General features: G+C 44.8%; 1 protein-coding gene across 8 annotated transcripts in view; it reads left to right on the plus strand.

The window, feature by feature from the left end:
• FERMT2 (FERM domain containing kindlin 2) overlaps positions 1 to 25382 on the plus strand; it is a 159642-nt gene that overhangs the window by 115596 nt on the left and 18664 nt on the right. For all 8 annotated transcript variants that reach the window (XM_084834608.1, XM_084834628.1, XM_084834597.1 and 5 more), the window contains 5 exons: positions 1887 to 2021; positions 6426 to 6475; positions 11402 to 11526; positions 15595 to 15701; positions 16760 to 16981. In XM_084834608.1, coding sequence (XP_084690734.1) covers positions 1887 to 2021; positions 6426 to 6475; positions 11402 to 11526; positions 15595 to 15701; positions 16760 to 16981 — 639 coding nt within the window. The remainder of the gene's footprint in view (positions 1 to 1886; positions 2022 to 6425; positions 6476 to 11401; positions 11527 to 15594; positions 15702 to 16759; positions 16982 to 25382) is intronic.

Below are 25382 nucleotides of genomic sequence, written 5' to 3' on the forward strand. Positions count from 1 at the left end.
TCTCGGCTTGTTTCCCATTCTGCCGGGTTTGCTTGAACCTTTTTAGGTAATTTAAAATAGATATGCCTCCTTGTTATGTCTCATGCAAAGGCATTTGGATTCTTTTTCACAAACATGTTTGTATTCGTCTTTACTTCCAGTTGGCTTTTAAACAAATACTTTAGCCAGCGGTTAAAATACATTAGGTTACTGAGCCACAAGGTTTTGGCACTGAGCCTCTCAAGCAGCTGGTGATAATCCCCAGGTTTCCCAGAAATATCTTCCTTTTTTCCTTTTCTGTAGAGCAGAATGCATTTTGCCACATATGACATGTAGATATTGTACCTATAAAGTATAATGCTAACTCAAGAGTAGAGGTGCGAAGGCCCGGAAAAATTCAGGAAAACCCCATTTTTTCCCCTTTTTTCCCCAAGGACCATTTTTGTTTTTTTCTAAGAAATTGAATAGCTTTAGATTATGAAATGTTTTATTTATTTATTTCATTTACAGTATTTGTATACCGCTCCACATCGAAAGACCTCAGAGCAGTGAACAGCAGATCGGATAAAGGATAAAAACACCATGTTGAAATAATTTTTAAAAAATTTTTTTAACAGAGTTCTGATAAAACCAAGTTCTGATAAAACCAAGTTAGGGCCCCCCAAGGTGCCCTAACTACCCACTGCCAAATCCCTCCTCACACACTTTTTCACCAATTGTATCATTGTAGCTATGGCCACCACCACCAGTTCTCCCACCACCAATTGCTAGCCTTGTCTCAGCCCCCTCCCAGATCGCTCTTTCCTTGTTGGTAGCAGCAGTCAGGAAAGCGGATGTTTCAGGAGCGCTGGGATGTGTGCATCCTCTCTATTTTCAGAAGTTGGCACTGAACTATCAGCAGAAACATATAATTGTCCTAGAGTAAGAAAAGGGAGAGTTGCAACCACTTCAGGTTCCCTCTTAATTGAATGCCATTTCATATGAGCAAAGTTACAGTAGAGCTTCTAGACAACCTGAAGGAATCCTCAGCCCTCCTTCCTTTCAGAGTAATACAAACATGTGTTTGGTAAAGCAGTTTTTCCTCTGCTTTATCAGACATTATTTCACAGTTGGTAGTTTCCTTGCTTACTTCATTGGAACACCCCATATATTAGGGCTGTTGTTCAGAAAAATTAGGGACAAAAGAAAATTAGGTCTTGTGAAGATTTCCTTCTGCAAATATTTCGGGTCAATAGTCCTAAGATATGTGATGGTGCAGTCATCCATAGCCTGCTCTTCTGAATGCTTGCAGTAGAGCTGAAAAGGGCGAACCAGGGGAAGCTTGCCTGGTGCTATAGAGTCTCCTGCATCAGAGTATATAATTCTGCCTGTAATAATTAACTTGCTGTTAGAATCAACCATATAAAGCAAGAAGAAATTGCACACATGTACCACATCTGCTGTCTTCTGGCTGTAAAATGCGTTTATGATCAGGCATGGTATAAGTGGTATGGTAAGCGCTGTTGTGTGATTGCCAAGCTTTGACCAGGTCAAAGAGGTTTTGTTACTTTTTGGTCATGCCAATATAAATTGGAGAGCTGCAAGTGGAAACAAGGGGAACATGTGCCTGGGAATTTGTGGCTAGAAGAAATTTAGCATGGCCCCACCTACTCCAAAATCAAGCCCCACCCATGCCACATTATCATGTAGCTTTACAGGGGGGTCCCAGACAAGAATGTTACCTAACAGAAAACTCCATCACCCTTATATCACATGCCAGGAGAGGGGAAGATGTTTCGAGGAGTTGGTTATGGCTCTCAGGCTTGAGTATGCATTTTCTTCTCTTGGTTTAACTCACAGCTGTATTCATTTGGCTCTTCCATCCATCTCTTTAGTGACACTACTGGTTTTCAACTAATTTATTTCAGTACCACATCAATAAGCTGTCAATCATGTCATCTGAAAATCACTTGAACAACAGTGACAAAGAGGTTGATGAAGTTGATGCTGCCCTTTCTGACCTGGAGATTACTCTGGAAGGTGGAAAGACATCCACAATTCTGGTAAGAGCTGGATGTAGGAGCTTGATCTTGCCCCAAAGAGTACATCTCTGTCAGAATGTTGGGGGCTGACAGTCTGGAGTCAAGTGTGTAGCAACCAGAGAGGCAGCCAAGCTGATAGGCATGGATGAGCAGTTTGAGTACAGTTCAGTCCATAACTGAGAAACGGGTTTCCCAGAAAGGGGAGCCAGGCCAGAGAGTCGGCAGCTTTATAGGACCAGGTAGAACCCTGTTGGCCCCTTTCATTGCCTGACCCCTGCTGAGTTGGTAGCTGCAATACCACTGGCCATATGCAGTGGTGTTGCTGAAGCTCAACAGATATTAGGCCAGCAGCTCCCTCTAGCAAGTTGTCACCGTGGCACAGGAAGTGATGCACCTGGGCCCTACTACAAGAGTCCCCACTTTACCTTCTTCCCTGTGCTGTGAAAGCAGGTTCTTCTGCCTAAAGAACTGAGCCAGTCATCACACAGATTCTCTTCTCCTTTGCCTTGCAGACATTTTGTCATGATGCAAGAAAGCTAAGATGCATTCCACTTGGAATTTCTCCTGCACAAGCATTGCTGAAATGAATGGGAATTGTGTACCAGCCTTGCTTTTTCATAGCTCCATTCATGTCAATGAGATTTGTGCAGGAGATTTTTCCAATTGGGAATTATGCTCTTCATGAAACACCTGTGACTCAAACAGGGACTTGGTGCAAGAACATGCATCTTTTGGGGGTTCATTTATGTAATCCAGTGTCAGAGTTTGTCATTTAAGGGTGCTTATCCTGTGAGGGCCAACACTGCCAAGGAATTCTAGGGTGTTTTTGCCAAAGATGTCCCTTGTGGACTGTCTTGGACTGTTCAAGGTCACTGTGTTTCTCTGTGGAATTGAATATTCCACCCACCAAAGATAAGCACCCTGCTATCGTATATAATTTTTACACAGTTGCTTTTGCTGGGATGAAAGAGAGAAGCTCGATGTCTCTTGTCTTACAACTCTGTTCAGTCTCTGATTCATCCTTTTATAATGTGTAAATAAATCAGAGAATGGATCCCAGAATAACTGTAAAACAAGCCCTTGGAGAATCTGCACAAGTTGTAATGCAAGGTACCCATCTAGCCCTGTTGTCTGTAATGTAAAGGTCCCCCCCCCCCAATGTTCTTCAGCATACCTGTTAAATTTTCCTATCCTAACACAATGCTTCATTTCTTTACAATAAATTAAATTAAAGAACTAGCTGAGCAATCTACAGCAGAACTCTTGTCTCCGGCATGGGGCCAGACAAATCAGTGAAGGGAGCTGGGGGCTCTTTTAGAGGGGCCCAGGCAAGGAAAAACAAATGAAGCTCTGCTGAAAGCAAGCACTGTGTCTATTTGCATGCACCACTGTCAGTTAAGAAAAATCACAGGGAGGTGCAGGACCAGCTTACGTTATACTGAGGTTTGCTTGACTGATAAGTTTAAAGGTGAGTGAGGGGGTTGAGGCTGAGCTCAGCATACCTGCTCCTCTTGCTCAGTCAAGCTAGCAGACAAACTGGATGATGTTGTGTCTTATAAGAAGTTCCCAACACCCATCCATCAAATACAACAGCAGTGCAAAATGTGTGGGTTGTGGGCCACCAAACTGTGTCAGCAGCAACCCATCAGACACCCCTGCTTTTGCTGCTGTCAAAAACATCTCAGCTGTGCTACCTGGGGATTCCCTGGTTAGTGCTAGCAAGGGAATCCCTTATCTCTGATCTTTCCACACAGATTGGAGATAAGGGAAGGGCTTCTCTTGCTAGCGCTAGCAAGTTGCACCTTATGTCCCAGGCATGTGTGTGCACATATGTACATTGGCCCTCACGGCCAAAAAGGTTGTTCACACCTTCAGTATAGCATTGGTGTAAGTGACAGCATAACTGCGACTCTAAGAGAGCAATCCTGTGCCCCCTAGACAGCGTCTGGGGGCCATAGGATTCTTCAGTTTCCTGGTTATGAGGTCGGAGACAGGGCTCCAACCTCATAGCCAGGAAACTGTGCTCCCTGCCCCTTCCCCCTCATAGCCAGCATGGAGAGAACCATGCCAGCTACCTCTTTGTGCTTGGTAAACAGACCACAGAGATGGGAAAGGGGGCGTTCCTGGGAGTGGGGAGGAGACTGGGGTGGCTGGCTTACCTATCACTGCCCCAATCTCCTTCCCCCTCCCCGAAGCCTCTACTAGATGGGTGAAATCACCCGTCTAGCTTAAGTGCAGTGCAGGAGGTGCAAGGTGCCTCCCGCTCTGCATAGGGTACTCGTAAGCCTCCGAATTCAGGGGCTTACAAATACCCGGGGTGCAACCTATAGGATTGCGCCCTAAGTTGCATTTAATCAGTTCTCTGATGTGTTTCCAGAGTTTGCTCTTCATAGAGAGATAATATTTAAATGCAGGCACCTGCTATCCTGAGGGCTCAGCCCAAATAAACTCTGCTCTCTTTCTCTTGCCATAAAACCTGTGCCCCCCACAGGGTAGGCTCATCTCAGATGTAGAGAACTCTTCCTCTAGAAACGCATGTGTATTTGGACAGTTGGAGAAAGGAAAATATCTGTTGGCTTGGCAAAACAAAGTTCTGCATGCAACTCAGTGGAATTCCTTTGTCTGAAATGTAAGATCCATTGAGATCTGTATCCATACAGCGATATCATTTCAAGGATTGCCCTTGCTAGCAATGGCGGGACCCTGTTGGCTTGGACTGCTGATTTCTCAGCAACTGAAAGAGAATGAACAGCATCTGCGGTCAAGGGCATAGGAATGGAAGAGCTTAGCTGCCGTTTACCATTTCAAAGCAAGCTCCCTTCCTTTAAGGACAATGGTTGTACACATAAATATGGGTGTGATCTACTTTTTTTTACTCTTCTCCCCACAGTCTACCAATATGTTTTTCAATTTACAGACAAGAATCTTTTAACATAGATTTGATGTGCCCAAGCCGTTAAATAATTGTTTATGAACATAAGAAATGCCTTGCTAGATCTTATCAAACTCCACCTACTACAGAGTTCTTTGCAAGCATCCCAGTCGACACCAGGTGACCCATCAGAAATTGATCAGTAGATCAAAGTCTACCTTCTGCACATCCTTGCCTTAAGATATTGATAACCAGCCCGTGGGATGGAAGCCATGTGGCACAGGCAGGAGCTTGTGGCATGTCTGGACAAAAGCAGGATGGCCGATAGGGCTTACACTCCTACTTGCTTCTCCATCCCTCTGTTGCTGCCTGCTCCTTGGCTCATTAGCACAGAGTATTAGTTTTACACTGTGCTCCAGAGAACTCTGGTGTTTCTTCAGTGAGAAGATTGTGAATGGTAGGCAAGCTTCCCCTTAACGACAGGTGGCTTACCACAAGTGATGTAGCCACGCAGTGCACAGCTGCAATGGCACACTGGGTGAGTTCACATGAGGTGGTGGCAAGGTCCAAGCCTAGTGAAGTTTGCGTGTGCCTTAAAGTACACCTCAGGACCTTGTGCAGCATTCAGGGATTCCATGTACAAAGGCTACACAGTAGGCAAGTTGACATGGAGAGGAAGTGAAAATCCAGACCCAGATGGTAAAAATGAATAATCTGTCTTGAAACTCCCCTAGCACATTAAGTAGCGGTTTGTTCTTCTTGGTTGAAAGAATCTGAAAAACAGATCATTTAGCTTTTCCAAAGATGTAAAGCAGAAGCAGGCAACCTTTTGGGGGCAACGGCTACATTCCCTCAGAAGAAAGTGACCAAGGGCCACATACTGGTGGTGGTGGTCAAGGCCAAATACAAAACAGGTGAGGGTCAAAGTCAAAACTGGGTGGAGACAGCCCCGTTTTCTCCTTTGCTCTTGCATTCATATTCTCTCTCATACACACACACACACACCCATATCCATCTAGCCCCATTCCCACACTTTCCTTCCATCCACACATTCCCTTTCACACTTTCCCCCTTATACACACAGTTGCCTTCCCCTTGTTCACACACTTTCTCCCATCCACACACTTTCCTTTCTTTCCATGCAGGGTCAGGAAAAAGAGGGTTCTCGTTTTCCCAGCCTACAAGCGAGCAGGCACCAAAGTTTGACTGTGCAGAGCAGGTGGGGATTAAGCAGGGGAGTGACTTGGGCACCTGGTGTGGGCCACAACTGAAGGCCTCCAAGGACCATAAACTGCCCACTAGCAATGGAAAGCAATACACTGTTTCTTAGCAAACCATCTATAACCAGAGAGCCCTTGAGGTTTGTTGTTGTAATCTTTTCCCCTGCTTTCCTCCGCCTTCAGCAAGGTCATTGCCTTTTTGAAGCAACTTTGCAACCATTATAATAAGCTGAATCATTGTCCCCAAAGCTCTTCTCCGCCCAAGTATGCCCCTTCCAGTACTGTTCCCTGGTTCTGGCATATTAAATGTAATGGCTGCTATTTTGTTTACAGGGTGACATCACTTCGATCCCAGAGCTTGCTGACTACATTAAAGTGTTCAAGTAAGTACTACCTACAAATCCTGGGAGGGCAGTGAATATCAATGAACCTTAATGAATAAAAGCTGTAACTCCCTGGTGTCTCTCATAATGTCTAGAGCAGCCTTCCCCAATCTAGTGCCCTCCAGATGCTTTGGACTACAAATTCCAGGACTTCTGACCATTGGCTATGCTGGCTCCAAAACATCTGGAGAGGACTTGGTTGAAGATGGCTGATCTAGAGACTCATAGAATCAAAGAATAGTAGGGTTGGAGGGGGCCTACAAGGCCATCGAGTCCAACCCCCTGCTCAATGCAGGAATCCAAGTCAGAGCATCCCTGACAGATGGCTGTCCAGCCTCAACTTGAACGCCTCCAGTGTGGGAGAGCCCACCACCTCCCTAGGTAATTGGTTCCATTGTCGTATTGCTCTAACAGTCAGGAAGTTTTTCCTGATGTTCAGCTGGAATCTGGCTTCCTGTCACTTGAGCCCATTATTCCGTGTCCTGCACTCTGGGATGATGGAGAAGAGATACTGGCCTTCCTCTCTGTGACAACCTTTCAAGGACTTGAAGAGCGCTATCCTATCTCCCTCAGTCTTCTCAAGGCTAAACATGCCCAGTTCTTTCAGTCTCTCTTCATAGGGCTTTGTTTCCAGTCCCCTGATCATCTTTGTTGCCCTCTGAACCCTCCCCAGCTTGTCTGCATCCTTCTTAAAATGTGGTGCCCAGAACTGGACACAGTACTCCAGATGAGGCCTAACCAGTGCTGAGTAGAGGGGAACTAGTACTTCCTGGGATTTGGAAGCTATGCTTCTCTTAATGCAGCCCAAAATAGCATTTGCCTTTTTTGCAGCCACATCACATTGTTGGCTCATCTTCAGCTTGTGATCGACAACAATTCCAAGATCCTTCTCACTTGTAGTGTTGTTGAGCCACATATCCCCCATCTTGTAACTGTGCATTTGGTTTCTTTTTCCTAGGTGCAGAACTTGGCATTTATCCCTATTAAATGTCGTTCTGTTGTTTTCTGCCCAGCACTCCAGTCTATCCAGACCACTTTGAATTTTGTTTCTGTCTTCCAAAGTATTAGCTATCCCGCCCAATTTGGTGTCATCTGCAAATGTGAACAGCATTCCCTGCACCTCCTCCTCCAAGTCATTAATAGAAATGTTGAAGAGCACTGGGCCCAGGACTGAGCCCTGTGGTGCCCCACTCGTTACCTCTCCCCAGTTTGAGAAGGTCCCATTGATAAGCACTCTTTGAGTCCGATTCTGTAGCCAACTGTGGATCTACCGGATCGTTGTTTCATCTAGCCCACTTTGAGCTACTTTGCTCATCAGGATATCATGGGGCATTTTGTCGAAAGCTTTGCTGAAGTCGAGGTATATGATGTCTACAGCATTCCCACAGTCCACAAGGGAGGTGACTTGATCAAAAAATGAGATCAGATTCATCTGGCAGGACTTGTTTTTGACAAATCCATGTTGGCTTGGAGTAATCACTGCATTGTTTTCAAGGTGCTTCCAGATGGATTGCTTTATCATCTGCTCCAGGATTTTCCCAGGGATTGATGTCAGACTGACTGGTCTGTAGTTCCCAGGTTCCTCCTTTTTACCTTTTTTGAAGATCGGGACAACATTAGCCTTCCTCCAGTCATCTGGCACTTCTCCCGTCCTCCATGATTTCTCAAAGAGAATAGACAGCGGTTCTGAGAGTTCTTCTGCCAGTTCCTTTATGACTCTAGGATGCAGTTCATCTGGCCCTGGAGATCTGAACTCATTCAGAGTAATTTTATTTATTTATTTTTATTTATTTCATTTCTATACCGCCCAATAGCCGAAGCTCTCTGGGCGGTTGACAAAAATTAATTTGTGAATTAATTAAAAATGAAAAGTAATTTGGTGTTCCTTGACCATATGCCTATCGATCTGAAGCTGCAATCCTGCCCCTTCAGCTTGTACTTCACCTTTGCCAGGGGGGGTCATAGACCCTCTTTTGGGAGAAGACTGAGCCAAAGTAGGAATTGAGCACCTCTGCCTTTTCTTTGTCATCTGTTATCGTTTTGCCATCCTTATTTAATAGCTGAACCACCATTTCTTTCCTCTGCCTTTTACTATGCACGTAGCTGAAGAAAGCCTTTTTGTTGTTTTTAGCATCCCTCGCTATCCTCAGCTCATTCTCAGCTTTAGCCTTCCTGACACCATTCCTGCAATTCTGTGCTACCTGCCTGTACTCTTCCTTTGTTACTTGGCCTTCTTTCCACTTCCTATATGTGTCCTTTTTTGTTTTCAGGTCATCCCTAAGCTTTTTGTGAAGCCACATTGGCTTCTTCTGTTGTCTTCCACCTTTTCTTCTTGTTGGAATGGTTTGTTATTGTGCCTTGAGAATTTCCTTTTTTTAAAAGCTCCCACCCTTCTTGGACTCCTTTTCTTGTTAGCGTCGCTTGCCATGGGACCTTACTCCCTAGCTTTGGTCTGAAATCTGAAGCAGCTTCTAGTTCATGTACCTAGGAAGTAGATTTTTTGTTAGAACTATAGATGCCTTAAACATCTTATGCACTCAGCCCTAGAATTTATTTTCAGTGCCAGGGCTTAGCGCTTAGAACATGTGAATCAACTCAGAGTACCTTTGAGCAAGTGCAGAATGCATCTTCCTTGCCAGTAATAACCTGGCAACTAATCTCTGCAGACTGGTTTGGTTCATATGCTCACGTGGGAAATCAAGTGATTTGAAATATATAAAAATAATTTGTGCTGATTCATTTGAGTCCTGCGATGGATGCTATGGTCAATAAGGAGTGAAAGCGTGTGTGAACCAGCCCATCATTAGGTTTATTGGCTTCCAAATCACAGGGTATGACTTGCAGGATGGTTCGAGACCCAGGACATCTTATTTTAGTCATTTTATTAACTGGTTTGGGTCCTTTTCTACTCCTTATATCAGTAGCTGGTGCTGAAATGTTTCTCCTGCTCTCCTAAAACTAGGGATTTTGTTGCACAGCTTGAAATATTACTCAAGTACCTTTCTTGGACTTCAAGAGCATGTAGATGGATAATAAGCATGATTCCAGACAGTTTTCTCTATTTAAGGTGCCAGAAAAGTCCAGCTTTAGGCTAGCTATGCTATTCTTAGTCAGATTTATTTTGATTTTTAAATAAGACTTTTTATTTAGGAAAAAAAGAAAGAGTATTATCTTGGATCAGGGTATGTGGAAACTGGAAACAGTTGTGCCTGGACTTTGACTAATGTTTTGGCAGCTTGAACGGTCTATTGCAAACTAATACCCATCACACTAAGGATATGACAGTGATTCTGGAATTGGTACAGAGTCTTGTGTTGAATATTGAAGATAGGTAGAGGAAGCGGACAACTGTTGTTGCAGGGGAGCAGCATAAAAATATGGGCTGGTTTTCCGGGCTATAGATGTTCACTAGAAACCCCCAAATAGCCCTAGTCATCTTGCCATGTCCTGTAGACAGCTGCTTCCCCCCGCCCCTGATTCTTTTTATATTATGGTGGGAGGACATAGAACTGCGATTCTGTTTGTTCCTGGGCATTTCCTTTTATAAACTCCATTACACAATCTGAGACTTGTCAGAGTTGCAGTTTTAAGGTAGAAGCCAGTCTGGTGTGAATGGATAAGGAGATGGAATCTGGGTTCACATTCCCACTCCATGAACCTTCCTGGGTGATGTGGCATGTTGTTCTCTCTCTGCTTAACCTACCTCATAGGGATTTTGCAAATGGGCTACACTCTGTGTACACTACCCTAGACGAGACCTTGTTTTGAGTTAAAACAGAAAGCAACATGTAAGAGTTAGAGATGGGGGCCAAATAACTACATGAGGTTTCTCTTGAACAAGCACAATAAGCATACTCTTCTTGTAAACAGCAGCAGTTGGCAAACTTCCTGCCCTCCAAGAAAACCTTTCCACATTTTTTTATCTGTCAAGGATTCCCTGCAAGGGTTCTGGGGCACATTACCACTCTTCCAGAATGCTGGTTAGGAGTTTTGAGGCCTAGCTATCATCAGCTCACACAAGCTGTATGAGATTACAACCTGAAACACATGGCTCAGCTCTCTGCTACAGCTGTGCACCGTGGGGAGGATCTGTAATTGCAGACAAAAGCTGCCTTTTCACAGAAACCAGTCTGACCTTGTTAATCTCATCAAGGAGACCTGCCCCTCCCACTACGCAGGTGACCTGTGTGAGTTGGTACCTTCACATAATCATGTGGTAGCTTATTGTGATAAGATTTTTCCTTTTCAAAAAAATAACAGAGGTGAATGGGAGAGAAATCTCATAAATGGGGCATATGCATGATTTACCACTCAAATGGAGGCCCCAGCTGATATGGGATGGTTATCTGTGCATGGATAGGAAGGGCTGACACCATTCCCCCACTGCATTCGTTCAGCCGTGGTCCCTGATGAATATATAAACTAGCAAAGACTCTTGTGACACCTTAAAGACTAACAAATGTATTACAGCATAAGTTTTTGTGGACTACTTTGTCCATAAAAGCTTATGCCATAATAAGTTAGTCTTTAAGGTGCCACAAGACTCTTTGTTTTTGCAGCAGATTAACACAGCTACCCCTCTGGAAATTACATGAATCAGGACTTTCCATCCCTGAAACTGAACTCCTCACCCAGCTTATAGAGACTAGCTTTTGTGTAATCATCATCCCCATTGGGAGAAATATTGGAGCTCAGTATATATTCCTAATCTTACCACCGTTTAAAGATCAGTTTCTGAATATCACTTTGAACTTGAGTTGCATATGTATGCTGGGTGAAAACATAGTATTTTATTCATAGTTCTCATACCTATTAAAGAGATGTTTGCATGTTTGGGGACACGGGGAGAGAGGCTGGTGCAAATATGCCCCCACCCTGCTCAGTCAGGTTGTCAGACCAGCTAGTCATACTCTTGCTACTTAACAGGCCAAAGAAGCTGACACTGAAGGGTTATAAGCAGTATTGGTGTACCTTCAAAGATACATCTATCTCCTGTTATAAGAGCAAAGAAGAATCCAATGGGACTCCAGCTCACCAGATGAACTTGAGAGGTAAGTGAACACTTGCAGTTTTGGTAAGCCTGTTCCTGATTCTCCTCTATGGTATGGTGTTTATTGCTAATTGGTTTGTTTTGTTCTTTTTATGTTCTGCAGCCCTGTTGATAATGTGGTAAAGTCTCTTTATGTTCACTAACATGTAGTTAGGAGGATCCCAGGTCCAGAACATGAACGTTGCTTTACGTTGGTAATGCAACATATTTCCAGTGGTGGTTCAACAATCACTCCCCTCCCTCATCCTTTCTGAACTGTAGGGGCAGGGAAGAGTCAGGGTCTCCTCCACACAGACCCTGAGGCCCATTAGAAGTGGTGGGGAACATCTTTGCCTTTGTGTCATGTGAGTGAGAGCTTTTTGAGGTTTTAAATCAGGGTTGAGCCACATGTGACTCCTCCAGCCTGTTTTGTGCCCCCTGCCCCCCGTGCCTCTGCCAGATTGCGACAGTGGCAAAAAAGGTGTGTAGTGTGCACCTACCTTCTGGGTGTTCCAGGAGCTTGATTTGCCTTTAAAACAAGGAGCAAGCTCATTGCACACCTTGCTTTAAAGGGGAAGTGCAGCTTTTTTGCTACTGCCACATTGCCAAAATTCGGAGGGGCAGTGACAGGGTTGCAACTCCCAGTCCTCTGAAGTTGCTGACCCTGTTTCTAAATGGTTCATGGGACAGAGCTTTTGTGGCTGTGCACCTTTCTTCCAAGCCTTTAATACTGCTGGAAGCAAACCACTGTTTGCATTGCTGCAGCAAACACAGACCCTAAAGCAGCCTTCCCCAAACTGGCAGCCTCTATATGTGTTGGACTACAATTCCCATCATCCCCGGCCAGCGTGGACAATGGGGATTATCACCCAATAGAATTTTTGAGGCATTCCCCTCCCTCACCTTTAGTACATTACACAAACACTATATTGTTCAGATAACATTTGTAGGGAATTTAAGTTACATCTGACACTCCTAAGGCTACCAGCTCCACTCATATTCAGCAGTAAAATATTCCAGCTCGGAGGGTTGCGAAATAGGCACTACTGACATCCTTTTTATTTTTTTAAGCCTTTGAGGCAGTAGCAGAGAGGCTGCCAAATGACCTCAGACTATAGCTACGAGGATGTGAGCTAGGGAAGGGAAACAAGGAATACCTTTTTGGGAGCTTTTTAACAAAGCTGCTGCTGACTGAATTTTAAAAGAATTCTGCAGGAGGAGCTGAAATAGGGCTAAAATTGCTTAGAAGAAAACGGGTTCCTTAAAAAAAAACATACTGTTGCTGTCTGTAGAGGGTCCCCAAGATTCAACTGCACCATGGGTTTTTTTCTCCATTTCAGTAGTCTTCAAAAGTGCTGGTTCAAATGGTGTTTAATTTAATTTATTTAGAGTATTTTTATCCTGCTCCTCAGCCAAAAATGCTCCTGGAGCAGCTTACAAATAATTAGCAAAAGAAGATAGTCCGTGCCCACAGGCTTACAAAGTAAAAAGTCTCGACACACAAGGAAAAAGGAATAGGGAGGGAAGAAGAAAAAAATGAAGTTTACTGGAATGGTAACAGTTGAGAGAGAAGGAGCCTTCATGGGGGTGGTCTTCAACAGGGCTGGAAAAATGGCCCGCTCCTCCATCTCATCTCTCTCAGCACAGCTCTTGCATTTGGCAGGGAGACACCTCAAGTGAAAGTGAAGTTGTGTGACCTCATATTTGTGTTCACTGGGAACTTTGCTAGATGAAACCATTAAATTTAAGTCCCACTGAAATCAGTAGGACTGACTGAATCACACAATGCGTTTAAAATCTTATTTGCTATCAGTAGGATTAGACATGCTTAACTTTCTCCAGTTTGAATCTATTAAGTGGAAGTAAGTTCTGTTGATTTCAGTGATGATTTGTCCATGATAGAATTCTGAGGTACTCTTTCAGCCAGCTTATAAGCCAGCATTTTGACAGATGCAGGTCTGCAGTTATGTAAGTGCACACGCACACTTGTGCATGTCCACTGACCTGGTTTGAATGACATGACAACCCACCATGGGTGATCAGCCATAGTGGGTTGTCGTGTCATGTGAACCCAGAGCTGTTTCTGCAGGGTGGCTCTGAACAAGCCATCCTGAGAAACCCATAGGCTTGTTGATACCCATAGTGGCTGGTCATGTTGTCCAAACCCAGCAGGGTGATTTTATCATGGGTTGCTGGGAATGGCTAGAGAGCCGCCTGGCCAGAGCAGCAAAAAATCATGCCACTCCTTGTGATCGTACTCATGCTGCCGCCATCCTTCCGCATTCCTTCTTGTTGCCCTTCACCCCATGCTCCTAAAAATCGTAAAGAAAGGACAATTTTCCCCTCCATGTTACTGCTTTGCCATGACATTTGTGTGCGTTTACCAGTCTCACTCACTGCTCTGTAACCCATATGAAGATGTGTCAGCTATCAATGGAGGGAAGCGACGGCGGGGAGGAGCTAAAAGTGGCTGGCAGGTGCAGGAGAAGGCGCTTTGGGAGAGGGTGTACTTCCTTTAGTGTAACGTGAAGCAGCCATTTTTTTAAAAAGACGTTCACTAGCTAGCAATGGAAGTGCCAAAGTGGAAGAGGGGAATATGAGGATGCGTGGCTAAATATCAGAGAGACAGAGTTGTGCTCTTGCGCAACAGTGAATGTCCCTGAAAATAAGCTGGCAAACGCGTTACCATATTCATAAGGGCTCAGAAAATTAATTCCACTGGCAAGCTGATGTGGGGGGTGGGGTGGAGTTTCCCTTGGTAGCCAGCACCCCCAGCAGACCAGTTGCAGAAAGGGCACTGATGCAGGGACTGAGACAATGAGGGGTTCTGCCACAAAGGCACCTGGGATGTGTGCTGGAGCCGGTGGGGGGATTGAGGGGGAATGAAGGGGGGAACAAGCCACAGCAAGCCTGATTGTCTGTCAGGACTAGCAAACAACCAATCCGTGGTGGCTTATTCGCAGTGTGGTTTAGCGTATCACGCAAACCCACCCACTATCTTTGGTCTGGTGAGCTTGGCTTTGCTGCTTCTTGGACTTTGAGTAACCTAATGTTTTCAGAAATTTTACACCAATAAGAACATAGAAAGCCTTCCATAGTGTATTGCTCCCAACTCCGGCAGTGAAAAAAAAGAATTACCTTACTGTGCTTAATAGCACTTCTAGCTGCCTGGATTTTGGTGGGTGACAGTCTTACAGTGTGTTGGCTCCCTGCTCACCAACAAGAGTCATTGGGATGGACTTGTCACCCACAATCTGTTGGAGTGGGGGCGGAGGGGACGACAACATATTGTACCCTTCCTCAAAACCTTGAAATACAGGATAAAAGGAACCAAATAAATGCGCAAAAGATGCCTTCCACTGTATTCTAGTTTGCTTTTGCTGGTGGTTTGGTCCATCCTAAGGGGAAGTGGCTGGTCAAGAAGAATGTTGATGCTATTGTGGGTGAAATACAGTGTAGCTTATTTCCTTTCCTTTTCAGAACATTTTTTTTTTAAATTTTCAGACTTTGAGCAGATTGTGCACTGAACATGAAGCCTTGTATCAGAGCGACTGATCTAAGTTACTGGCTAACCATTTGACATGATTGAGTTCTGGGTGGCCTTTCTTTAGCAAAGCAAAAGGCACTACTGTATGCCAGCAGGCATCAATTTTTCACATTTCAGATGAAGGGGGAGACAGAGCATTAGGTCAGAGAGTGGAGTTTCCCAGTAGGCTTATCACCCCCTACACGTCTATGGTTTAACCAGTTAATGCTGTCTAGCAGACTTGCCTTCACAGGTGGTGGTGGTGGTATGTATTGACAATAGGGCATAGCTATTTTGCTCTGTCCTGGCTGTAAACAGTCTCTGTGTCTGATCCAGCAAGGCTGCTCTTACAACTATGTATTTCCCATTCTGTGCCAGTAGTGTTACCTGCTTCTTCTGCCCAAATGGGAATCCAGGCATGAGTTGCCCCAGGCATGAGTCTTTCACTCTTCTGTCCTTATGCTCTGCTGTAACCATTTCCTACAAACACCAAACCCAAGTTCGACAACTTGCACTGCGCCAAATCTTTATGCAAAATATAAAATGTTGCTTCTTTTATTGTAGGGTGTGAGGTGACTCCTGATGTCAACATCTCTGGTCAGAAATTTAACATAAAACTTTTGATCCCTGTTGCTGAGGGCATGAATGAAATTTGGCTCCGTTGTGATAATGTAAGTTTAAATGTGATCTGGTCAAAGACCAGCTACTGCATATGCTCAGTTGTGCAGAGGGACTTGGGGTGGGCACTGCAGGTCTCTCCGGGGGGCCCAGGTAATCTGGGACTGGCCCTGGGAGAGGAGGGATGGGAACAGTGTGAAGTATGATGCTCTCTTAGCACAGCACCCAGCTGATTTAGTTGTGGCTTACATTTCCCCGTGCTGCTGCCTGCGTGAGCTAATGATGTGAAGTAGGGGATGGGATACACGGGATGTTGTAGCAGAACCCAATTCTCAGATAATACAGAGGGAAGGGGAGTAGCTAAATGCAAGGTGGTTGTTTTCAGCAGACGTTTGTTTATTTTATCTGTTTCATTTATATCCCACCTTTGCTCCAAGTAGCTCAAGGCAGCATACTCATAATCCTCCTCCTCTCCATTTTATCCCCGCAACAACCCTGTGAGGTAGGTTAAGCTAAAGTCATCCAGTGAGCTTCATGGCTGGGTGGGGAATAGAACCCAGGTCTCCCAAGTCCCAGTCCAACACTCTAACAACTACACCACACTGGCTGTCACAGTTGCACATAGTGTATCGTCAAGTTTTGGTCCTATTCTGTAGGCTTCTGGATTTCCACATTTGAAAACCACAATAATAATATTAAAGTGGAAGAACATATACTAAAATATTTATGTTTAACTGTATACTTGTGCATACTTAGGGGTGGATGTGATGCAGCAAGTCCCTAGTTAAAATTTCATCTCAGCCATGAACTCTAGTGGGTGGCCTTAAACAAGCTACCATCTGCAATACAGGGCTGATAATACTGACCTATCTTATGGGGTTGTAAAGATACACATGCTTTGTGTTTGCATGATGAATATATATTGTGTCCCAACATGAGCCCTTTCATCTCCAGTCAGTTATGCTATTACTGCATTTTTATTAAGCCCTTGCTTGGCTCACTGTGCATTTCCCAAGATGGTCAGGGTTTGAGCTTTCTAGAATTGTTGGAAACAGGATGATGAAACAAAGGGACCATCCTAATGAGCAACTCCTTTCCCTTTAAATTGCAGGAAAAACAGTATGCACACTGGATGGCAGCTTGCCGGCTTGCCTCCAAGGGCAAAACCATGGCAGACAGTTCATACAACTTGGAAGTTCAGAATATCTTGTCTTTTCTGAAAATGCAGCATCTGAACCCAGATCCGCAGATAATTACTGAGCAGGTCACAACGGACATCAATCCTGAATGTCTGGTTTCCCCGAGATACCTGAAGAAGTACAAGAATAAGCAGGTATTTAATTTGGAGTCATATTTTGCTAGAATGTTTGTCTTGAAAATGAGTGTGCAAGTGTTGCTTGCAAATAGATGGTTTTGGGATAAGGGAGGGCAAATAAGCTGAACCTTTATCCAGACAAGATGGAAGTCCAGTGGATGGGGAAATCTGCTGATCTTGATACAGACGGATTCAACTGGTATTGGATAGGCTTGCATTCCCCCTGAAGGACTCGTCATTTACCGTGGAAGCACAGGTGGCAGCAGTAGTCACAAGTGCGTTTTACCAACTGCAGCTGGTACGTCAGCTGCGACCCTATTTAGGGAAAGTGGACCAGGCCTCAATTATGTATGCCATAGTTAGATCCAGACTGGACTACTGTACTTCACTCTATGTGGGGTTACCTTTGAAGATGACTCAGAAACTTCAGCTGGTATAGAATGTGACTGCTCACATTTTTGTTGGTACTTGACAGTTGGATTATATTATACCAAGTCTGTACCAGCTGCACTAGTTGCCAATGCATTTCTGGGCCCAATTTGAAGTGGTGGTTTTGACCTTTAAAGCCCTGAACAGTTTGGGTCAGGTTATTTGAAGGCTCACCTGCACCCCTATGAACCTGCCCATGCTTTAAGATATAATCTTCGGAGGCCGTACTGATTAACCCACCACTAAGGCCAGTAAGGTCGATGGGCTGTAGAGAGAGGGTTTTCTCCTACAACTGGCTCCATCTGTGGTTGCTTTTTAAGAGATCATTCTTGTTCTCTCTGACTTTTAACTGAAAAGGTTTTATTGTATTTGCTGCTGTTAGAAACTGGAAAGTGTATTTTATTGTAACAATTAAAATTGTTTAAATTTAGGGCGCTTTTATCATTGTTTGTGATATTACATTGTACTGCCTGTTTATATTGTAAGCTGACTTGGGAAGACCATGGTCTTTAAGGAGGCTAAGAAATATATTAAATACATACTGTCAAAGGATTGCTTGCTCCTCCCTGGACTCTGTGCCTTATCCTGGCCAACTTGATATTTTTCAGCTACCTATTCAAGATCACTTAACAGTGATCAGGCAGTTTTTTCCTTGCTTCTCTCCCCCTTCCCTCTCTTCCCCCATGGTTGGAATTAAGATTGAAAGCTCATTGGGGCAAGGATCTGTTCTTTGTTTCATTACTGTGCAGCTGAGCACCATCTACATAGATGACCCTATGTATAAATAAGAAACAGTTAATTACTTAAGAGAGCAATCCTATGGTCCCTGGTTGAGCATCCCAGAGACCATAGGATGGCTCAGGAAACCTCTCCGAGGTCAGAGACAGGTCTCCGACCTTGGAAGGGGGAGTTAGAGATCCGACCACAGACCCCTCCCCCTTGCAGCCAGCACAGGAAGAACTGTACTGGCTGCTTCACTGAGGTTGGAAAAGCAACCTCAGAGCGAGGGAAAAGGGGGCATTCTGGTAGACGGGGAGGGGAGGAGACCAGAGAGGCCAGGATATGAGTTATCCTGAGACTCCTCTAGCCTCCTTCCCTCCCCCTCTGAAGCACCCTTCCTAGGCTGGAAAGCCCATCTAAGCAAAAATACAGGGGACTGGAGGGCAGGAAGGTGAGGATTGCTGCTGCCGCTCCTCTCATCCTGCTGGCTTCAGCCCAGCAGGGCATAGGAATCTTGTAAGCCCCCAAGTTCGGGGACTTCCATGCAGCAAGGGCACAGTCATTAGGATTGCACCCCAAAACATACTCTAGCTAGCCACTCCTAACCATATATTAAAATCAAGATGGTTAAAGACTGATTAAAAGGCTGGGTCTCCACTTAGTTTTGGGGTTTTCTTAATGCATGCTTATAGATATAGAGTGAATTCTCACCCATGTTGATGATTTTGAGTACAGAACCAATAGTCGTTCCAGATTCATGAACTTAAGAGTATTAAGTTGTGATTTGTGTGTGAGACTTCCCTGCTTTTTTGAGAGTACCCATGCCTGTTCTCATCAGTGCTAATTGTACACAGCTGTTAAAGATCAAGGAACCTTAGATAAGCAGTAAATGAGTACTTTATTTCTTATATTTCTGATCTGTTCAGTAACAAACGTTTTCTGGGTGGATTGTTGTTGTTCAGTCGTTCAGTCGTGTCCGACTCTTCGTGACCCCATGGACCATAGCACGCCAGGCCTTCCTGTCCTGCGCTCTCTCCCGGAGCGTGCTCAAGTTCATATTCATTGCATCCGTTATGCTATCTAGCCATCTCATCCTCTGCCGTCCCCTTCTCCTTTTGCCTTCAGTCTTTCCCAGCATCAGGGTCTTTTCCAGGGAGTTTTCTCTTCGCATTAGGTGGCCAAAATATTGGAGCTTCAGCTTCATTATCTGTCCTTCCAATGAACACTCAGGGTTGATTTCCTTTAGGATGGACTGATTTGACCTCCTTGCAGTCCAGGGGACTCGTAAGAGTCTTCTCCAGCACCACAGTTCGAAAGCATCAATTGTCGGCAAGGTGATGTCTCTGCTTCTTACTATGCTGTCTAGGTTGGCCATAGCTTTCCTCCCAAGGAGCAAGCGTCTTTTAATTTCATGGCTACAGTCACCGTCTGCGGTGATCTTGGAGCCCAAGAAAGTAAAATCTGTCACTGCTTCCATTTCTTCCCCTTCTATATGCCAGGAAGTGATGGGGCCAGATGCCATGATCTTAGTTTTTTTAATGTTGAGTTTCAAACCAGCTTTTGCACTCTCCTCTTTCACCCTCAACAAGAGGCTCTTGAGATCCTCTTCGCTTTCTGCCATTAGGGTGGTATCGTCTGCATATCGGAGGTTGTTGATAATTCTCCCAGCAATCTTAATTCCGACCTCTGATTCATCCAACCCGGCATTTCTCATGATGTACTCTGCATATAAGTTAAATAAGCAGGGTGACAATATGCAGCCTTATCGTACTCCTTTCCCAATTTTGAACCAATCGGTTGTTCCATGTCTGGTTCTTACTGTTGCTTCTTGACCCTCGTACAGGTTTCTCAGGAGACAGGTAAGGTGGTCTGGTACTCCCATCACTTTAAGAATTTGCCACAGTTTGTTGTGATCCACACAATCAAAGGCTTTAGCGTAGTCAATGAAGCAGAAATAGACATTGTTCTGGAATTCTCTTGCTTTCTCCATGATGCAGCGAATGTTGGCGATTTGATCTCTAGTTCCTCTGCCTCTTCTAAACCCAGCTTCTACTTCTGGTAGTTCTCAGTACACATACTGCTGAAGCCTAGCTTGTAGGATTTCGAGCATCACCTTGCTGGCATGTGAAATGAGCGCAATGGTGCGGTAGTTTGAACACTCTTTGGCGTTGCCCTTCTTTGGAACTGGAATGTAAACTGACCTTTTCCAGTCTTGTGGCCACTGTTGAGTGTTCCAGATTTGTTGGCATATTGAATGCAGCACTTTAACAGCATCATCTTTTAGGATTTGAAATAGCTCGGCTGGAATACTGTCATCTCCGCTAGCTTAGTTGTTACTAATGCTTCCTAAGGCCCACTTGACTTCACTCTCTAGGATGTCCGGCTCAAGTTCAGTGACCGCACTATCATGGCTATCAGGGACATTCAGATCTTTCCTGTATAGTTCTTCTGTATATTCTTGCCACCTCTTCTTAATCTCATCTGCTTCTGTTAGGTTCCTGCCTTCTTTGTCCTTTATCATGCCCGTCTTTGCACAAAACATTCCCTTGAGATCTCCAATTTTCTTGAAGAGATCTCTAGTCTTTCCCATTCTGTTGTTTTCCTCGATTTCTTTGCATTGTTCATTTAAGAAGGCCTTCTTGTCTCTCCTTGCTATTCTCTGGAACTCTGCATTCAGTTGGGTATATCTTCCCCTTTCTCCCTTGCTTTTCGCTTCCCTTCTTTCGTGAGCTACTTGTAAAGCCTCATCAGACAGCCACTTTGCTTTCTTGCATTTCTTTTTCTTTGGGATGGATTGAGTTGCTGCCTCCTGAACAATGTTACGGACCTCCGTCCATAGTTCCTCAGGCACTGTGTCTATCAGGTCTAATCCCTGAAATCTATTCCTCACCTCCACTGTATATTCATCAGGGATATGATTTAGGTCATACCTGAACGGTTTACTGGTTTTCCCGACGTTCTTCAATTTCAGCCGAAATTTTGCAAGAAGCAGCTCATGATCTGAGCCACAGTCAGCTCCAGGTCTTGTTTTTACTGACTGTATGGAGCTTCTCCATCTTTGGTTGCAAAGGACATAATCAATCTGATTTCGATATTGACCATCTGGTGACGTCCATGTGTAGAGTCGCCTCTTGTGCTGTTGGAAAAGAGTGTTTGCTATGATCAGCATGTTCTCTTGGCAAAACTCTATTAGCTTTTGTCCTGCTTCATTTTGTACACCAAGGCCATGCCTGCCTGTTATCCCGGTGATTTCTTGACTTCCTACTTTAGCATTCCAATCCCCTATGATGAAGAGGACATCTTTTTTTGGTGTTAGTTCTAGAAGGTGTTGTAGGTCTTCATAGAACCGATCAACCTCAGCTTCTTCGGCCTCAGTGGTTGGGGCATAGACTTGAATGACTGTGATGTTGAATGGTTTGCCTTGGATTCGTACTGAGATCATTCTATCATTTTTAAGATTGTACCCCAGTACTGCTTTTCCCACCCTTTTGTTGACTATGAGTGCTACTCCATTTCTTCTAAGGGATTCTTGCCCACAATAGTAGATATGATGGTCACCTGAATTAAATTCGCCCATGCCTGTCCATTTGAGTTTGCTGATTCCCAAGATGTCGATGTTCAATCTTGCCATCTCATGTTTGACCACCTCCAGCTTACCTTGATTCATTGATCTGACATTCCAGGTTCCTAAACAATATTGTTCTTTACAGCATCGGATTTTCTTTTCACCACCAGACACATCCACAGCTGAGTGTCCTTTCGGGTTTGGCCCAGCCGCTTCACTCTTTCTGGCGCTACTTGGAAATACCCTCTGCTCTTCCCCAGTAGCATATTGGACACCTTCCGACCTGAGGGGCTCATCTTCCGGCGTCATCTCTTTTAGCCTTGTGATACGTTCCATGGGGTTTTCTTGGCAAGAATCCTGGAGTGGGTTGCCATTTCCTTCTCCAGTGGACCACATTTTGTCAGAACTCTCTGCCATGACCTGTCCGTCTTGGGTGGCCCTGCACGGCATAGCTTATGGCTTCACTGAGTTACGCAAGCCCCTTCGCCACAACAAGGCAGTGATCCATGAAGGGGCTGGGTGGATTACATAAAGCTAAAAGAATAAAATACAGTACAACCCCGCCCCCAGCAAACAGCACAGGATAATCAATAGAAAATACTTAAATACTTTTCTACTTTACAGCCATAAAATCTAAACCACCTGAGAGAAAAGAGGTTTTCAACTGGCATCAAAAAGATAATGTAGGTGCCAGGCGAGCCTGTTTGGGGAGGATATTCCATAAATGGGATGTCACAACTGAGAAGGCTGTCTCTTGTAGCCCCCCAACTAACTTAATCCATCGGGGGCAACCAGAGGAAGGCCTTCAAAGAAAGAGTCCGAGCAGGTACATATGGAAAGAGACATTCTCTTTGATACTTTGGTCCCAAGCCATTTACGGTTTTAAAGGTCAAAACCAACACTTTAACATTGGCCACGCTGGCTGGGGATAGTGAGAGTTGTAGTTCAACACGGCTGGAGGATACCAGGTTGGGGAAGACTAGTACAAGCCTTTTAAAATTAAATTTTAAAACTTCCTAGTTAAAACTAGTCGATTTCACTCCTCTTGACCTATATGGAACTACTAAGAGAAGTGTGCTCATTTGGGTGGAGCAAGGAGAAATCTATTTTATTTAATTTCCCTTACTGTTTGTCTTATCAACACTTCATGCTCTGGTCTGTGTATCTCCTCCATAATACTTCATTAATTTCAACTTCAAATGTTTCACATACCTACCACTAAAAAGAAGAGCTTTTTTAAGAGGTGTGTTGTGCCTTATCGGGCAGTGGAGGAATGGCAAAGGATTAACTCCTCCAGCTTGAGGAGGCAGGGCCAGTGAAATTTCACTTCTGCCCCTGGAGGAGGAAACCCCCTCAGTCTTGGCTGTGCCTTCACAGAGAAGAGTAGGGCTCTGACCTGCTTCCAGTTAGATCTGGGAGCAGAAGTTAAAAAAGAAAAGAAAAAAATGGCTCTCCTCAACTTTTAGTGTCTTCACAAAAATCCTGGTTGTCCTGGTGGGTCATCTGCACTTGGAATGAATGCATATTTAACCATACCTCAGTCTTCTGATAACGGCCTCATCAAGGGAGAGGTCGATGACTCACGTCTCTGTCACCATCGACTATTTGACTTGCCTTGGGTTCATGGTCAACATAGGTAAAAGTTATCTGGTCCCTGTTCAAAGGCTTGAACATCTGGGATCATCATAGACACAGCCAGCAAGAAACTTCCTGTCCCTAGAACAGGCAAAAAGGCTCTTGACCAGTGTCCATCAAGTATTTTTGAAGAAGAAGTCCACACTCACATTGCTGGCCAAGCTGCAGGGGGCCATGACTCCAGTGATAGATTCGGTTCCATGGGCACGCGTCCACTCCCACTTCAGTGGTTTCTTCTCCCTCGTTAACTCAGCATCACTTGAAAGATGCACTTGGTCCTGAGTTTTCTGGATTGTTTCTCTGTTTCCCTCCATTGGTGGACCAACCCAGAACATCTGGCCGGAGGAGTTTCCCTGAGGGACCCAGTCTGAATTCTGATCACTACAGCTTATTGGAATGGGGAGCCCACTGTCAGGGGCCAGTAACCCAGGGTCTTTGGTCAACACATGAGCAGTCTCACCCGATCAACTGGCTAGAGTTGACAGCAGTCCACCTGGCCCTGCTGGCATTTTCAAAAAGCATCGGGGGCAAGGGTATCCTAGTGATGTCACACAAAATTACAGCATATCAACAACAAGCAAGGAGGCTCTCGCTCCAGGGATCTCCAAAAAGAAGCTTCACTCTTTCTATCCTAGGCAGTGGCTCACCTAACATCCATCACTGCCAAATATATCAAGGGTGAGTTGAGTGTGCAGGTGGATTGGTAGAGTTGGACTGCCATACAACTTGGAGATTGGGCCTTTCATCCCAAGGCCTTTGAGGAAATCACATGGATCTGGGGGACCGCAGTCCTCAACCTTTTTGCTAATGCATCCAACAGGAAGTTGCCTCGATTCGTGTCAAGGTTCCAGGATACCAAGGTGAAGGCTATCGTTGCTCTGTCCTCTCCCTGGTCCCAGGGCCTGCTGTATCCCTTTCCCCCATTTCCTCTTCACCAGGGTATTGAGGAAGGTGAGAGCATTGAAAGCTCAGGTGCTTGTAGTAGTTTTTTACTGGCCATGTTGATCATGGTTTTCAGACCTCAGGGAGCTCAGCATTGATCCTTCCAGGGAGCTTCACGTGCATCCCGACCTCCTGACTCTGGATCGCCTGTTCCACCAGATCTGGAGTGGCTCCACCTATGCGCATGGAGGTTGAATACTGATGGCTTCTAGCTCATGGCATCACAGAAGGTGCAGTTTCTACCATCCTAGCCTCCAGGAGGTCCCCTACCAACAAAATTTATCAAATGATTTGAAATGACTTCTGAAGGTGGTGTAGGAGAAAAAAGACGTCTCCACTTCAGGCTGGACTCTTTCACCTTCTAGACTTCCTTCAGTCTGGTCTGGAGCAGGGCTTAGCCACCAACCAACACCTTAAAGTGTTAACTGGTGGCCTTGGATACTGTTCTGGGGGCTGTCTCACATCACCCCCAAGTCAAGAGATTTCTGAAGGTGGGGCTCTTCTACCTCTAGCTCCCATACATAGATTCCCTACCCAGGATCTCAGTGTAGTACTCAAGGCTCTCAGCAAATCACTTTTTGAGCCTCTGCATTCCATTCCTGTCAAGGAACTCACCTGGAAGATGGTGTTTCTAGTGGCGGTCATCTCTACTGGGAGGGTTGGGAAATTCCATGCCCTTTCCATCTGAGAGCCACTGTGTGTTTTTCACCCTGACAGGCATGACTCTCCATACTAACTGAGCATTTATTCCTAAAATAAATTCCACCTTTCATTGGTCTCAGGATATTGTCCTACCTGATTTTTGCCCCAATCCTTCCCACCCTATGGAGTGGTTCTGGCATAAATTAAATGTGCAGAGAGCTAAAAATTTACATCAGACATACATAGAACATTGAGCACTCTTGATAGCCTTTTTGTTTTATACAAAGAAGGGGACCAGGGGTGTCAAGTGTCCAGAAGTACTATTAGTCAGTGAGTCAGAGACTGCATCTCTTGGCCTACTGTTCTTCCAGCAATTACATTCCATTCAGCCTCTGCTGCATTAGTGACCCAAACACCCCTGGGAAGATTACAGGGCGGCTACCTGGGCTCATCCCTCTACCTTTATCCAGCATTACAAGATCGACA

This window comes from Heloderma suspectum, chromosome 1 (genome assembly GCF_057233095.1).
Source record: "Heloderma suspectum isolate Gila_16-S chromosome 1, 16-S_ref, whole genome shotgun sequence".
Lineage (NCBI taxonomy): Eukaryota > Metazoa > Chordata > Lepidosauria > Squamata > Helodermatidae > Heloderma > Heloderma suspectum.